The 13,487-nt window shown below is 44.4% G+C and overlaps 1 protein-coding gene across 8 annotated transcripts in view; it reads right to left on the bottom strand.

The window, feature by feature from the left end:
- SETDB1 (SET domain bifurcated histone lysine methyltransferase 1) overlaps positions 1 to 13,487 on the bottom strand; it is a 34,521-nt gene that overhangs the window by 6,583 nt on the left and 14,451 nt on the right. For 4 of the 8 annotated variants that reach the window (XM_029949572.1, XM_029949574.1, XM_029949571.1 and 1 more), the window contains 11 exons: positions 10,948 to 10,982; positions 10,280 to 10,379; positions 9,078 to 9,203; positions 8,713 to 8,914; positions 8,132 to 8,205; positions 6,793 to 6,983; positions 5,892 to 6,021; positions 5,100 to 5,274; positions 4,858 to 5,016; positions 3,610 to 4,236; positions 3,061 to 3,177 (listed from right to left, as the gene is read on the bottom strand). In XM_029949572.1, the coding sequence (XP_029805432.1) occupies positions 3,061 to 3,177; positions 3,610 to 4,236; positions 4,858 to 5,016; positions 5,100 to 5,274; positions 5,892 to 6,021; positions 6,793 to 6,983; positions 8,132 to 8,205; positions 8,713 to 8,914; positions 9,078 to 9,203; positions 10,280 to 10,379; positions 10,948 to 10,982 (1,936 nt within the window). Of the gene's footprint in view, positions 1 to 3,060; positions 3,178 to 3,605; positions 4,237 to 4,857; positions 5,017 to 5,099; positions 5,275 to 5,891; positions 6,022 to 6,792; positions 6,984 to 8,131; positions 8,206 to 8,712; positions 8,915 to 9,077; positions 9,204 to 10,279; positions 10,380 to 10,947; positions 10,983 to 13,487 lie in introns of those variants that run through there. The other 4 variants (XM_029949575.1, XM_029949573.1, XM_029949576.1 and 1 more) reach the window with 3 other exon arrangements.

Here is a 13,487-nt window from a genome sequence, read left to right on the forward strand (position 1 = left end):
TAAAGAACACAAACAAGGTGCTCAATGGGAGAATGAAAGGAGTGAAAATGACCTAGTTTTAGAGTGACCAAGAAAGGTCTCTTTGAGGAGGTGAGATCAAAGCCGAGAGCTCAAGGTTAAAGGAGATAACCAAGCAAAGAACATGGACGGACTGCCAAGCAGAGAGCACAGCCTGTACAAAGGCCCTTGAGGTAGGAGGGCTGACTGGGCACACTGGACCCAGTAACTGAAGAGTATCAGTGGGGCTGGAACGGTTTTGGAGGGAGAGAGATAGGAAGGGGCCAGATAGCACAGTGCCTTGTGACCCAAGATTAAGAGTTAGAATGAAATCTAAAGTACAGCGGGAAGCGATTACAGTTTCAGGCAGCGAAGTGACATGCTATTTGTGGTTACATGAAAGTATTTTTCTGAAACATTTCAAACATGAAAAAAGACACAATGAACACTCATCTACTGCCCAGCATTAGCAAATCTACACATTGTTATGAGGCTCAAGTTTGATTGTAACGAAAATACAAATGATACGGTGATGAGGCTAACACGAGTTAACGGTCTCTTCGGTTGCTTAATTTTCAACTTGCCTTTAGCACAAATCCTTCTCCTGGCTTCCCGGTAGCCTCAATGGCCTCTGAAGGTGATCAGACACCCGAGGTCTTCTCTCAAAGCCACGTTCCCAGTTCCTGGGGCTTTTCCCACCGCCGGAGCTGCTGGGCCTCACACCAGCTGTGTGTCACATGGCTGTGAGCCCGGAGTCCCTTTCATTCCACCTCTCTACCCTGGATCAGCATGCCCTCCTCTCTCTAGACTTTCCCCCCTATTTTGGCAAACAAAACTTCTGAGAAGGGGAATCGTAGACAATTGTGAGGTATGTCAGGTCTAAAAAAAGTAAGCCTTTAGCTTACTTTAACTCTTAAAACTGACAGCCTGGGGTTTACAACTCTAGGTTAGAGGGGCGCCTGGGTAGCTCAGTGGTTTAAGCGGCCGACTTTGACTCAGGTCATGATCTTGTGGTTTGTCAGTTTGAGCCCCATGTCGGGCTCTGTGCTGACTGCTCAGAGCCTGGAACCTGCTTCAGATTCTGTGTCTTCTCTCTCTGCCCTTCCCATGCTCACACTCTGTCTCTCTCAAAAATAAACATAAAAAAAAAAAAAAACCTCTAGGTTAGAAATAATTTCCCCTTAGAATTCTGAATAGTCCTTAATTTCTATCTAGCTTCCAATATCATTTGGAGAAGGCTGAAGATATTCTGAGTCTTTATTTTTGTGGTCTTGTTCTCTTCTCTAGAAACTGTTAGGACTTTTTTTCGTCTTCCATGTTCTATAGACATAGTGATTGCATTTTATTATCATGTGTTTTAGTGGGGTCTATGTTCATCCTTTATGCTGGGACATGACTGGCATTTTCCCATTTTCCATTAAGGGAAAATTTTTGAATTGTTTCATTGATGTTTTTCTTCTCTCTTCTGTTAATTATGTATCCTGAACACCAGGTTTGTTAATTTCCACATTCACATATGACCATTTTACCAAGTTTTACCCCACTCTTTCATTGTCTTCCTCTTTCCCTTACATGCTGGCTTCACCTCTTCTGCTCAGTCTTTAGTTGGAGGGCCCAGGGCTCACTCTTGTGGTCCCTTATCTTTTCTATTATCAATGTTCTCTCTAGATGAACTCATCCAGGCTTTAAATACCAACCCTGTGCTCAGAATTCCTTTTTTTTTTAATATTAATTTTTGAGAGAGGGTGAGAGAGTGTGAGCAGGGGAAAGGCTGAGAGAGAGGGAGACACAGAATCTGAAGCAGGCTTCAGGCTCTGAGCTGAAGTCGGCCACTTAACCAACTGAGCCACCCAGGTGCCCCGTATTCCTAATTCTCTAAGGTCCAGCCCTTCTGCTTCTCTTCAGAAACCTCACAGCCTTCTTGACATTTCTCCTTGGATTGCTAGGAGGCACCGCAAACACAGCACAGCCAGAAGACTGGTGTCACCCAGAGCACCGCTCCTCTAGCCTCTTCCACCTTAGTAAAAAGCATCAACACCCACTTTGTAAGACTTGTCCTGGGCTCTGCTACTTCCCTCCCAGTTCCAGTCAATGTATCAAGTTCTGCAGTTCTACCTCCAAACGCATTCCGAATCTACTCTCTTAAAACAAATTTATTTTGAGGGGTGAGAAGAGGAGGAGAGAGAGAGGGAGAGCAAGAATCCCGAGCAGGTTGTGCACTGTCAGCACATAGCTCGACGTGGGGCTTGAACCCACAAACCGTGAGATCATGACCTGAACCAAAATCAAGAGTCAGAGGCTTAGTCGACTGAGCTCCCCAGGACCCCCAAGCCCACCCTCTCTCACCCCCACTGATGAATGCACTCTAGTACAAGCCCCAGCAACTACTGCCTCTCACCTGTTTCCAGAATGCTCTCCTACATGGACTTCCCAATTGTTCTTTTGCTGCCCTAAGACCTGGTCTCTACACAGAAAACACAGTACCCTTCAAAGGCAGATGAATCAGGGCGCCTGGTGGCTCAGTCAGTTAAGTGGCCTACTCCTGATACTGGCCCAGGTGATAATTTCACTGCTGTGAGATCAGGCCCCTCGCTGGGCTCTGTGCACTGGGCGTGGAGGCTGCTTGGGATTCTCTCTCTCCCCCTCCCCTGTTCTCTCGCTCTCAAAATAAATTTTAAAACAAAACATTAAAAAAAAAAAAAAAGGCAGATGGCATCACTTGACTGCTTAAAATTCTCAAACAGCTTCCTAGTGCACCATGAATTTGGTTTGAATTTTCACTGTGATATAGGAAGTCCTATACAATTAGCTCTCTGCTTTTCTCTGAACAGACCTCACCAGCTGGAGGAACTGCGTCTGTTAGGATACACACACTATAAAATTAACTGTGGTGGCTAGATCCTATTTAGTCATTTTATGTCTTCATTTCAAGGAAAGCATGAAGAAATGTGTTGGAAATTCAGCAAACAACGTTTAATTGATAAAATACCTGGTTTCAGTTTCTCTATTTTTGGTTCCAATTTTTAGAAATGTCCCTGAGGTGCTTCGCTTTCTCCTACTTACCCTGTGGGCAGACACTCTTCTAGTCTCTTGTACTGGTAGCCAGAATTAGGGTTGATCTGGCCACCCGGGGTGCAGGCTGTGGCCTGGATAGTTAGTTGATGACAGACACACTTGGACCTGAGTGAGACAGAAGGGTACGATGGCTAGAGCTGTGAGACTTTCTTTAGAGGCAGCAAGTACTACAAAAGGATAGAGAGAGGGTAGTGAAATTTATTTTTTCTTCTGTCATACGTGTAAATCAGAAAGGACAAGACAGTGAGACATGGCAGAGTGAGAATAAGATAGAATGAAACTAGTGGCAACTGAAAGCACGATGGAGGGACACAAAGGAAAAAGGAGGCAAATCAGAGAAAGAAAGAAACACAGGACATAGGTACCCAGGGTCATGCGGTAGGGGCCAAGGTAGACCCCCGCCTCTCTATCTCACAGCTTTCATGGCAGGAGCTCCAGCTAAGGGTGAAGGTAAATGGGGGGAAGGAAGGGGTGGAGAGAAAAGGCAAGGATAATGAAGTTGGGGGCAGGGCCATCAATTACCCCCCCCCAACTCACTTGTCGCGGCACCCATCCTTGCAGTCACAGCCGACCAGAAATTCTGGGCCTGTGTTAATGAAAACACCCTTGCCAGGGATTCGTTCCTTACTGTAGGCCACCTGGGGTGGGGGGGTGGTGTCAATCTCATTGACACAGGAGAGGGGAACATCTTCCTTCCCATAGGTGATGTCCAAAATATAGTAAAAAGGTTTATAGGGCTGAAACTTGCGGTCCACAAGAACATACGGATCCAAACAGAACATCTCCAGGAAGAGGAAGTCACAGCCAGTCTCAAAAAGATAGCGCTCAATCTCCTGCATTGTCCGAAGGCAGAGGCCACAGGGTGTCTTGTAGATAACATGAAAGCCCATCTTGCGGTTAACTCGGCGACGGGCCGTCATGCGCCGGAAATCATAGAGCAGTGGGACCAGCAGGGGGTTCTTGCCCCGGTACTGTGCACTTCTCATAGGTCTGACTCGAGACAGACACGTGTAGCTGCACACATGAGGTAAATAGAAGAGCTTCTCCATGGGGGCGCGGTAGGAGGGCTCTGCCGGCGCCCGCTCCAGCATGCCGTGGAAGGTGGGGGGCGCTGGCGGGGCAGGGGGCACTGCTGAGGCAGTGGCAGCTGAGCCTAAAGGTGACCTGCAAATGACAGGCAAGAGATGGGTAAGAGAACAACGGGACAGCTCTGCTACGTGAGGACCCCGAAGCTGCTAACTCACGTCTCTCCCCAACAGCTGTGCTCCGGAAGCTAAAGGTGACACAAGAAATCAGGTTTCCCCTTGCTTCATCAAACCCAGGGTGAAAGGCCCTGCTTACTCCTCATTGACTGGAAACCCCTCTACTTCAACAGTGTACCTTCTTTCCTATCATGTTTTTGGCCTGTGGATTATGGAAGCAGAGTCTAGTTTTCTTCTGCCAACGCTTTTTCCCCTTGTATGTGTCCTACACGTCTTTACTAATTGCCGTGATTCAAAGATAGAGGCAACAGCGATCTCCTTCTATTGTGTTGACGATGATACCACATTCAGTGATAGGTTTTCACAAATGACTTTCTAGTGATTCCCTATTTCTGGGCACTTAGTTCCTAATTCAATTATTTTACATTCTGTCTCTTGGCAACTTCACAGGTTAAAGCTTTTTTTTCAAGTTCAAACTCCTCGCCATCATAACCTTAAGTACGCCCCTTGGAGCCAGTGACCGCCAGTCTCCACAGCCACCTCCCCCCACCCCCCAACCCCGGAGGGCCTGAGAGTCCCTCACCTATATGTCTGGTTGCTCCCAGCTTTCCCAGCAGGAACATTTTCACTGAGTGCAGGAGACGTAGGGGAGGAGTGACCAGAGCCCACAGATCCTGGCCGGAAGGATGTGCTCTTTTTGGCTACCTGCTTCCGAGACTGGGCCAGCTGGTTTTCCAAGCTGCTAGGAGAGCAGACAACATACAGTAAAGGAAACAGAAAATGCAATATGAAAGAAACTAGCCAACAAGAAAGAATATCACTCACTCATTGTCACCTGCCTGTGGGGACAGAGGGGGAGCAGGTGGGGCAGGTGGGGCAGGCGGGGCAGGGGGAGCAGGAGGGGCTGTAGGCTGTGGGGGCTCCGTTGGCTTGAACTGGGTCGCAGTACCGGTCAAGTCCTGGGTGTACTGGACCACAGGGCCTTTGCTCCTCACAGCACCTATGTAGGGAAAAGGATATTAACCACCGAAGATGAAAGCTGCGTCATATATACTGACACACCCACGTTCTCAATTTATAAGCAGGAACATTCTGAATAAGTGTTAAGACCCTTGGTTCTCATGATTTACACCAAGGAGTGAAAATACTGGCATAGGCTGGCTTTGACTCAAATAATAAGACTTTATCTTCCTGCCCCAAATGACTTACATTAGTCATTACACTTCAGTGAACACTTTTAAATACATTCTTTGAGCAATGAATGTTATCAGGAAGAACCAACCAGAAAGTAGACCAGAACATGTAAAAACAAAAACAGTTTGGGCTTTAAAAAAGGACCATGGATAACGTAAATGGCAGATAAGTCTCGTGTGGATAACAGAGGCAACTACTAGCACTTCTACCCCTAACCGAAGCCCATTCGTTGTTTCAGATCCTTATGGGGTCATTTAGAAGGAACAGGAGCCACGACGTGTGCAGGCAGCACTACCAGAAACAACTCAGGGCACAGGTCCTGTTTCCAGCAGCCAGCAGTGTCATCCTCCTGGCCATCGTACGGAATCTCCTTTGCTGCTTTGTCCATTTCTGTCCTCCCCCAGGGGATCCTTCAGGACGTACCCATATTTGGACGTGTCCTGAGCGGTCCTCCTTGCTTCTTCTCCAGTGCAGAGGCTGAAGACGTCTTCATGCTGAACATGGGCTCCAGCCGTGTAGAGCCCCGATAGATCCATTCACATCTTTTGTCATCCTAGGGGATCGGGAGGAGTGAGGGACAGAGGGAAACGGATTAAAGGGTGGAATCTATCCTGCCGTCTGTGGAGAATATGCTTCCATGTACCTCCTTGAAGGAAACCTCTCTGATGAGTCCCCAGTTCCCAATCTTGCCAATAAACTTACGTCCTGGGCTCCAAGACAGCCATCAGGAGTACAAAAAGGAAAAACATATACTCCTTACTTAAGAAATGATAGGAGAGACAGGTGTTTATATTGACTATAAAAGTATGGCACGGATTGTAAGGCCTTAGGAACAAAAAGGACTCTGCTCTAAGAAAAGCAGGAGAGGGGAAAAGAAGATGGGTACAGAAGAGCCAGAGCTAACCCAGGCCTTGAAAGCTCATCAACCCCTAATTCCTCGAGGCCTCCTTTTTGTCTATGCCACCAAGACCCTGATACTGGACAAGTCGCACTGCTGCCTGTGTGCTCGTGTACACTCCAAGTGTCCTCCCATGTCCCCTCATGCACGACGGGCGCCCTCCGAGTGCTTATGTACACTACGAGTATTCTCCCGTATCTAAGGATCATATGAGTATCCTTAGAAAGAGAAAACCAAACCAACATGCAGTTGCATCATCATTAATTTCAGGGAATTAATTTTCCATGACCATCACAGAGACATAAAAAAGGACAGAGTAAAATTTGACCCAAAACAGTGAGAACAGATGGGAGGACTCCAAAATCATCCTGATTACTGCCTCTCTGCTCCCCCATGCCACCCTGACCCTTGCCTCCAAAACAGTACCAGGAAGAGGATCCTGACGAGGCTGCCGTCCACCTCCTCGACCCGAGACTTCCACCACGTGCCTTCCCACTCGGTCTTGATAAGCTGGCCGCTCTTGAGAAGCACCATAGGGCGATTGGGGTAGGCCGTGATGTACTCCTCTATGAAGTCTCGGCAGGAAATGTCTTCTATGTCCTCCCAAGTCTTCTTCACTGTCCCACGGAAGAAAGAGGGCTGAGAGACGTCAAGGCTTTTTTTTTTTTTTAAAGTCATCTTTAAACCCAGTGAGCCAGCCACATGCCCCAGGGCATGTCTTGATAAGAAAAAAATGAATGGTTGGCAAGGAGATGTTGGGTATTTTTCAAGTTGGGAGGGTGAGAAAAAATAAATGAAAAAAACATAACCTCAAGGGAAGCAAAACCAAGACCACCTGAAAGTACTGAACCTGAGTAAATGGCACACACAGAACAAGTAAATATAAGTAAGCAATAGGCAAATAGAGGTGAGTCACTCATTTCATAAAAATGGATGTTTTGTTTGGGATAATTCAAGTGGATGGACACCTGCATGGCTCACTCAGTTAAGCATCTGATTTGTGGTTTGGGCTCAAGTCATGATCTCATGGTTTGTGAGTTCAATCCCCTACATCAGACTCTGTGTGGACAGCTTGGGATTTTCTCTCTCTCCCTCTATCTGCCCCTTCCCCACTCACTCTCTCTAAATAAATAAAATCTTAAAAAAAAAAAAAGGAAAATTCAAGTGGAAATTCTTGCTAACTTGATACAAGTCAAGAGGTAGATCAGGCGGCATCACGAAATTGATTAAAAAAAATTTGTGCTTCCTTCTCATTCTGTCAGGCTACATGCATTTACTGCCCTGTCATGTGGAAACACAGGCAGCGTTAGCTGACTCTTCTGTAATTTAGATAACTGCCGTGTAACAGTTTGTTCCTGAGCCAGAGACATGAGTGTAGAGGGCGGCGTGAAGCCCACAGCGAACATACCCTCTACGGAAAGCAGTACGCGAACTATAAATTTATACAAATGTTAGGCAAGGCATGAGACTAGGAAAGAAGCAACTCTTGGCAATCACTTAGAAATGAAATCAAAACCTGCCTGCCACAATATGAGCCTCCCCTGAAGGTCAGTCGTGATCTCTCAGTGTCCTACTCTTTAGCTACAAAGACCCAGAACACTAGAGATGAACAAACAGAACTGTATCTCTCAAAGGACGTTAACCAAATGTATGCTCTTTGAGATGAAAGCACCAAAAGTATCAGGGCTTTGCAAATGATTATCTTGAGAAATACACAGTGGAGGAGGAAATGGATGGAACGCAGAAAGAAAGGAGAGACACTCACATGGCCGGCAAATGGGATACAGTTCCGATTGTGTGACATAGGAAGCATACCCATCATCAAAGAAAATGAGAAACCTGTAAGGAAGATGACAGTAGAAAGATCAGGGGTTCTGATATCGAACATGACCTACAGAAATCATCACAGTTGCTGCTCTTGATCACAAATAGGACACATTCCTGGGAAGATGTTCCAGTCTACTACTCTCTTCCTATTATCCAACCTTTCAAGGGTTAGGAATTCTCCCTCAATTTAACCAACTTATCTCCACTTTTCCAAAGGTTATTTATCCTTGTTCCACTATCAGGTTCTTACTCTGCTCATACCACTTAGTCTCCCCTTCCTTCTTATTATCCTAACCACTAAACAATCTTGAGGCCTCTCCTAGTTTCCCCCCAGGTTTTCTCCTGGAGAAAAAAATCAAAAACAAAGAAGGAAGAATCACCTACATGACTCCTGTGGCAAAGAAAGCAAGGGTTTCTGGCCACTGGGGACTAAACACATAAGCTAACCATGAGATCTGACTATGGTTGAATAGTCACTCTCCTGGCCTTCACTCTATTTACAATTCTCTGTCCAGGTACCTGAGCTTGTTTTTGACGTTTGGTGTCTCAGCTACAATGCCAGCATAGAGCCAGACCTGATTCCCATCCTTGTACTTGGCCACCACTCGACTGCCCACAAACAGCTTGTCAGCAGGAGGGTGGTAATCATAGGCAATATGGTTCCCTGACAGCAGACTCTTCCCTTTGTTGTCGAATTTCACCTTGTACTTCTTTCCTGGTCCTGAGTAAAAGGAAAAGATAAACACAAATCTTTAGAAACCATCGGTTTCCATGTAAATATGACTGCCACATGGGAGACAAAAGGCAAGGCTGTGGGGAAAAGAAGCCATCAGCAATGGAGACCTGCAGGTTGCCTTTCATTAGCTCTTCCAGCTTGAACATACCAACCGTCTGGATGGCAATAAGGGTGCCTTTGTGCCAGGTCTTAGTTCTCTTCTTGCCCAGGATGCGCATGCTGACTATAAGGTCACCGTCTTTGCTGAGTTCTCCAGACATCTGACTCAAGGTTCCTATGGAAGAGAGCCAAGTTGTTCTCAAGAGACAGGGAGACAGGGCAGACTGGGGAAGTGAACGGAAAAGTAAAGAGGGTATAGTATAGTAACTAGGGAAGATGGGTAATCAACGATCCTGATCACTTGTGCTGTTCTCTTGGGCAGACACAAGAAGTCACAGACGACTCAACTATTTACGCTAACAGAAAAAAATTGCAAAAAAATTGAAATTCACATGTAATTCAAGAATATCTCACGACGTTAACCAAGTGTTTCCAGCTCTTCATTAACAATATTAATTACACTCATTAAAGGCTAAATAGTGTTTATAAAATGTTTTCCTGCAGGGGATCTAATAAGAGCCCCATTCAACAAAGCTTTCCTCAGACCTCTTTATAAGATTTTGAGTTGCCATTTTTTTTTTTTTTTTTTTTTTTGAGAGAGAGACAGAGAATGAGCAGGAGGGCGTCAGAGAGAGAGGGAGACACAGAATCTGGAGCAGGCTCCAGGCTCTGAGCTGTCAGCACAGAGTGTGATGTAGGGCTTGAACTTGTGAACCACAAGATCATGACCTGAGTCAAAGTTGGATGCTTAACCGACTGAGTACCCAGGCGCCCCGGAGTTGCTCTCTTCTAATCTCCTTCTAGAAGTAGTCCTGACCATGGAGCTAAGAAAGGTATTTGGATAAAGCCACCACATATTGGAAAATCAGCAGACAAAAGACTTAAACAGGCAACAAGGAAAACCTTTCATGTTTAAAGAACCCAAGAGAGAGGCGCCTGGCACCTCAGTCAGTTGAATGTCCAAGTGTTGATTTCAGCTCAGGTCATGATCCCAGGGTACGGGGAGCAAGCCCTGCATCAGGCTCCGTGCTGAGCATGGAACCTGATTAAGATTCTCTTTCTCTCCAACCCCCTCATACCCCTCTCCCCAGCTTACACACTCTAAAATAAATAAAATGAAAAAAAGAAAAAATATTTTAAAGAACCCCATAGAGATGGGGACTCTGAGAAGCTGAATCAAAGCCAGTTATCCATGAAGCCTCTGCAGGAATTCACACCGCCACCAACACCGAGGGACCTCCTGACCCTAACCTTTATGCAGATCTTGGGAGCTGCTCTTTTTGTTGACAGCATCCATGAACTTCTGGACATCCTGAGCTGACTTTCTTAAGGCAGCCATGGCCTCACGGAGCTGTAAGAAAGAGGATGAGGGAAAGAAGTTTTAAAATAGCATGGGTTAAAGACGCCTGGGTGGCCCAGTCGGTAAAGCGTCCGATGCCTGATTTTGGCTTAGGGCATGACCTCATAGTTCCTGAGACAGAGCCCCACCTATCTCTTCTCTCTGCCCCTCCCCCACCCTGTGCATATGTTTTCTCTCTCTCAAATATATTTTTTTTAATTAAAAAAAATTGCACGGGTTAGACTTGAGAATAAGAACTTGTCTTTCAAAAAAACAAAATAAAATGAGCTATACTTGCAAGCTTAACTACCCTTTCTTATAAATCTGGTTCAGAAATCAGCCTTAGGGAGCCTTCCTTGGTTAATGTCACCTAGCTAATTACCACCGAGATCTACATTCATACAGGATTTGCGCACGCATCTCTAAGTAGCTTCTTCTGCATCCATTCAAGGACTGGAACCCACAGGGCTGATTACAGAGTGGATGACCGTGTTGATGGCTGAAGTGACTGGTCAGGCCAGAAGTTTCTCCCGTTTTCATATTCTTACCTCTCACCTTTACCTTTCCCGTCCCAACTCACCTTCTGGTCTTTGGGTGTCCTGCTCCCAGCATCACCTATGAATGAGAAAACCTCTAAGGAATGTAAAAGACTTATACATAAGAATTTCCAAGAAGTTAGTAACTAAGCTACTTAAAAACATGATCACAGAAGCATTCCTAATAACAAATGACAACTAAATATATAAATATACATGTAAAAGTACTAAATGGTCCAGAAAGACAGCAAGTAGGTGACAGTACTTACCTGGGGATAAAGTATGGGGACATGTGGTGGTAATCTACAGGATTTTGTTTTTTTGCTGCATATTTAATTTTTCTTTTTTAAAATAGGCTCCATGCTCAATGTGGGGCTTAAACTCATGACCCTGAGATCAAGAGTTGCACACTCTACTGAATGAGCCAACCAGGTGCCGTCATATTTAAATTTTTTAAACAACTATTTGCTTATGGATTATCTGAATGATCTGACAAATGAGATGTGGTCAATGAATGAAGCAAAAGTGTTTATTCTTGAGTGGTGCTGTCCAATAGAACTTCCTGCTGTGATAATGTTCTATGTTGCACTGTTAAATTTGTTAACATTTGGCTATTATGCACATGAAATGTAGCTAGTCCAAGAGAAAAAGTAGATTTTATTTAAAAATTTTAAAAATTCAGATTATTCACATACCATAAAATGTATGCTTTTAAAAATGTTTAATTCAGTGGTTTTCAGTATATTCACAAAGTTGTTGTACAGCTATTGATACTACCTAATTCCAGAAAATTTTTATCATCCCCAAAACAAAACTAACTAATGAATGAGTATGGGGTTTCTTTCTGGGGTGATTAAAACACCCATTAACAGTAATTCCCCATTCAACCTTCCCCCCAACTGCCAGCAACCACTAGTCTACTTTCTGTCTCTATGGATTTGTCTATTCCGGACATGTCATAGAAGTGGAATCATAATATATGTGGCTCATCACGTGAAATTCATTCCTTTTTATACGTGAATAATATTCCATTGTATGAATATGCCACATTTTGTCTATACGTTCACCAACTGATAGACATTTGGGTTGTCTCCACTCTTTGGCTATTATGAATAATGCGGATTTGGACATTTGTATAGGCGTTTTTATATGGCCGTAAGTTATCATTTCTCTTGAGTAGATAGCTAGGACTGGAACCGCAGGGTCATACTGTTTAACCTTTTGAGGAACTGAGAGACTTCAAAGTGGCTGTACCATTTTATAATCCCACAGGCAATATAGAGGATTCCAATTTCTCCACACTCATCAACACTTGTTACTGTCTCTCTTTTTTATTACAGCAATCTTAATTAGTATAGAGTGGTTCTGACTTGCATTTCCTTAATGACTAATAATGTCAAGCATCTTTCCAAATATTTATTGGTTATTTACAAATCTTATTTGAAGAAATACTATTCAAATATCTTGCCCATTTTGTAACTGGGTTGCCTTTTTTTATTTTTGAGTTGTAACAGTTCTTTTTTTGTTTTTTAAGTTTATTTATTTTGATAGAGAAAGAGAGAGAGAATCCCAAGCAGGTTCTGTGCTGTTAGCCCAGAGCCCAGTGGAAGGCTGGATTCCATGAACTGTGAGATCATAACCTGAATCAAAATTAAGAGTTGGACATTAACTAACTGAGCCACTGGGCATCCCAACAGTTCTTAGTATATTCTGGAAAATATCAGATCCTTCACATTTCACACAACTTAAACAGTCACATGTGCACAGTGGTTACTGAATTAGTGCCAATTTAGAGATTTATAACATACTTAAAAATGGAAAGCAGGAGTGCCTGGGTGGCTCAGTCTGTTAAGCATCTGATCTCACAGTTCATGGGTTTGAGACCCATGGGCTCTGGGTTGACAGTGTGGAATCTGCTGGGATATTCTCTCTCTTTCTCTCTCTCTCTCTCTCGCCTCTTTCTGCCCCTCCCCCATTCATGCTCTTGCACGTGTGTGTTCTCTCTCAAAATGAATAAACTTAAAATAAATAGATAAAAATGGAAAACAATTTACATATAGAATCAAATCACTGTTTCACACCTTAAATTAATACAATGTTATATGTCAAATATATCTCAATAAAAATAGGAAAAAAAGGCAGCAAAAAAAAAATTAAAATTAAAAACAGAAAGGGGCGCCTAGGTGGCTTAGTTGGTTAAGCATCTGACTTCAACTCAGGTCATGACCTCTTGATTCGTGAGTTCAAGCCCCATATAGGGCTCTGTGCTGACATCTCAGAGCCTGTAGCCTACTTCAGAATCTCTGTCTCTCTCTCTCTGTGCCCCTCCCCTGCTCGCACTCTGTCTCTCTCTCAAAAATAAACATTAAAAAAATAAATAAAAACGGAAAGCAACATAAATGTCCTAAGAACAATGTTCACTTAAAAAAAATAGTTAAGGGCGCCTGGGTGGCTCAGTCGGTTAAGCCTCCGGCTTCGGCTCAGGTCAGATCTCACGTTCCTGGGTTCGAGCCCTGCGTCAGGCTCTGTGCTGAGAGCTAGCTCAGAGCCTGGAGCCTGCTTCCGGTTCTGTGTCTCCTTCTCT

This window comes from Suricata suricatta, chromosome 8 (genome assembly GCF_006229205.1).
Source record: "Suricata suricatta isolate VVHF042 chromosome 8, meerkat_22Aug2017_6uvM2_HiC, whole genome shotgun sequence".
Taxonomy (NCBI): Eukaryota; Metazoa; Chordata; class Mammalia; order Carnivora; family Herpestidae; genus Suricata; species Suricata suricatta.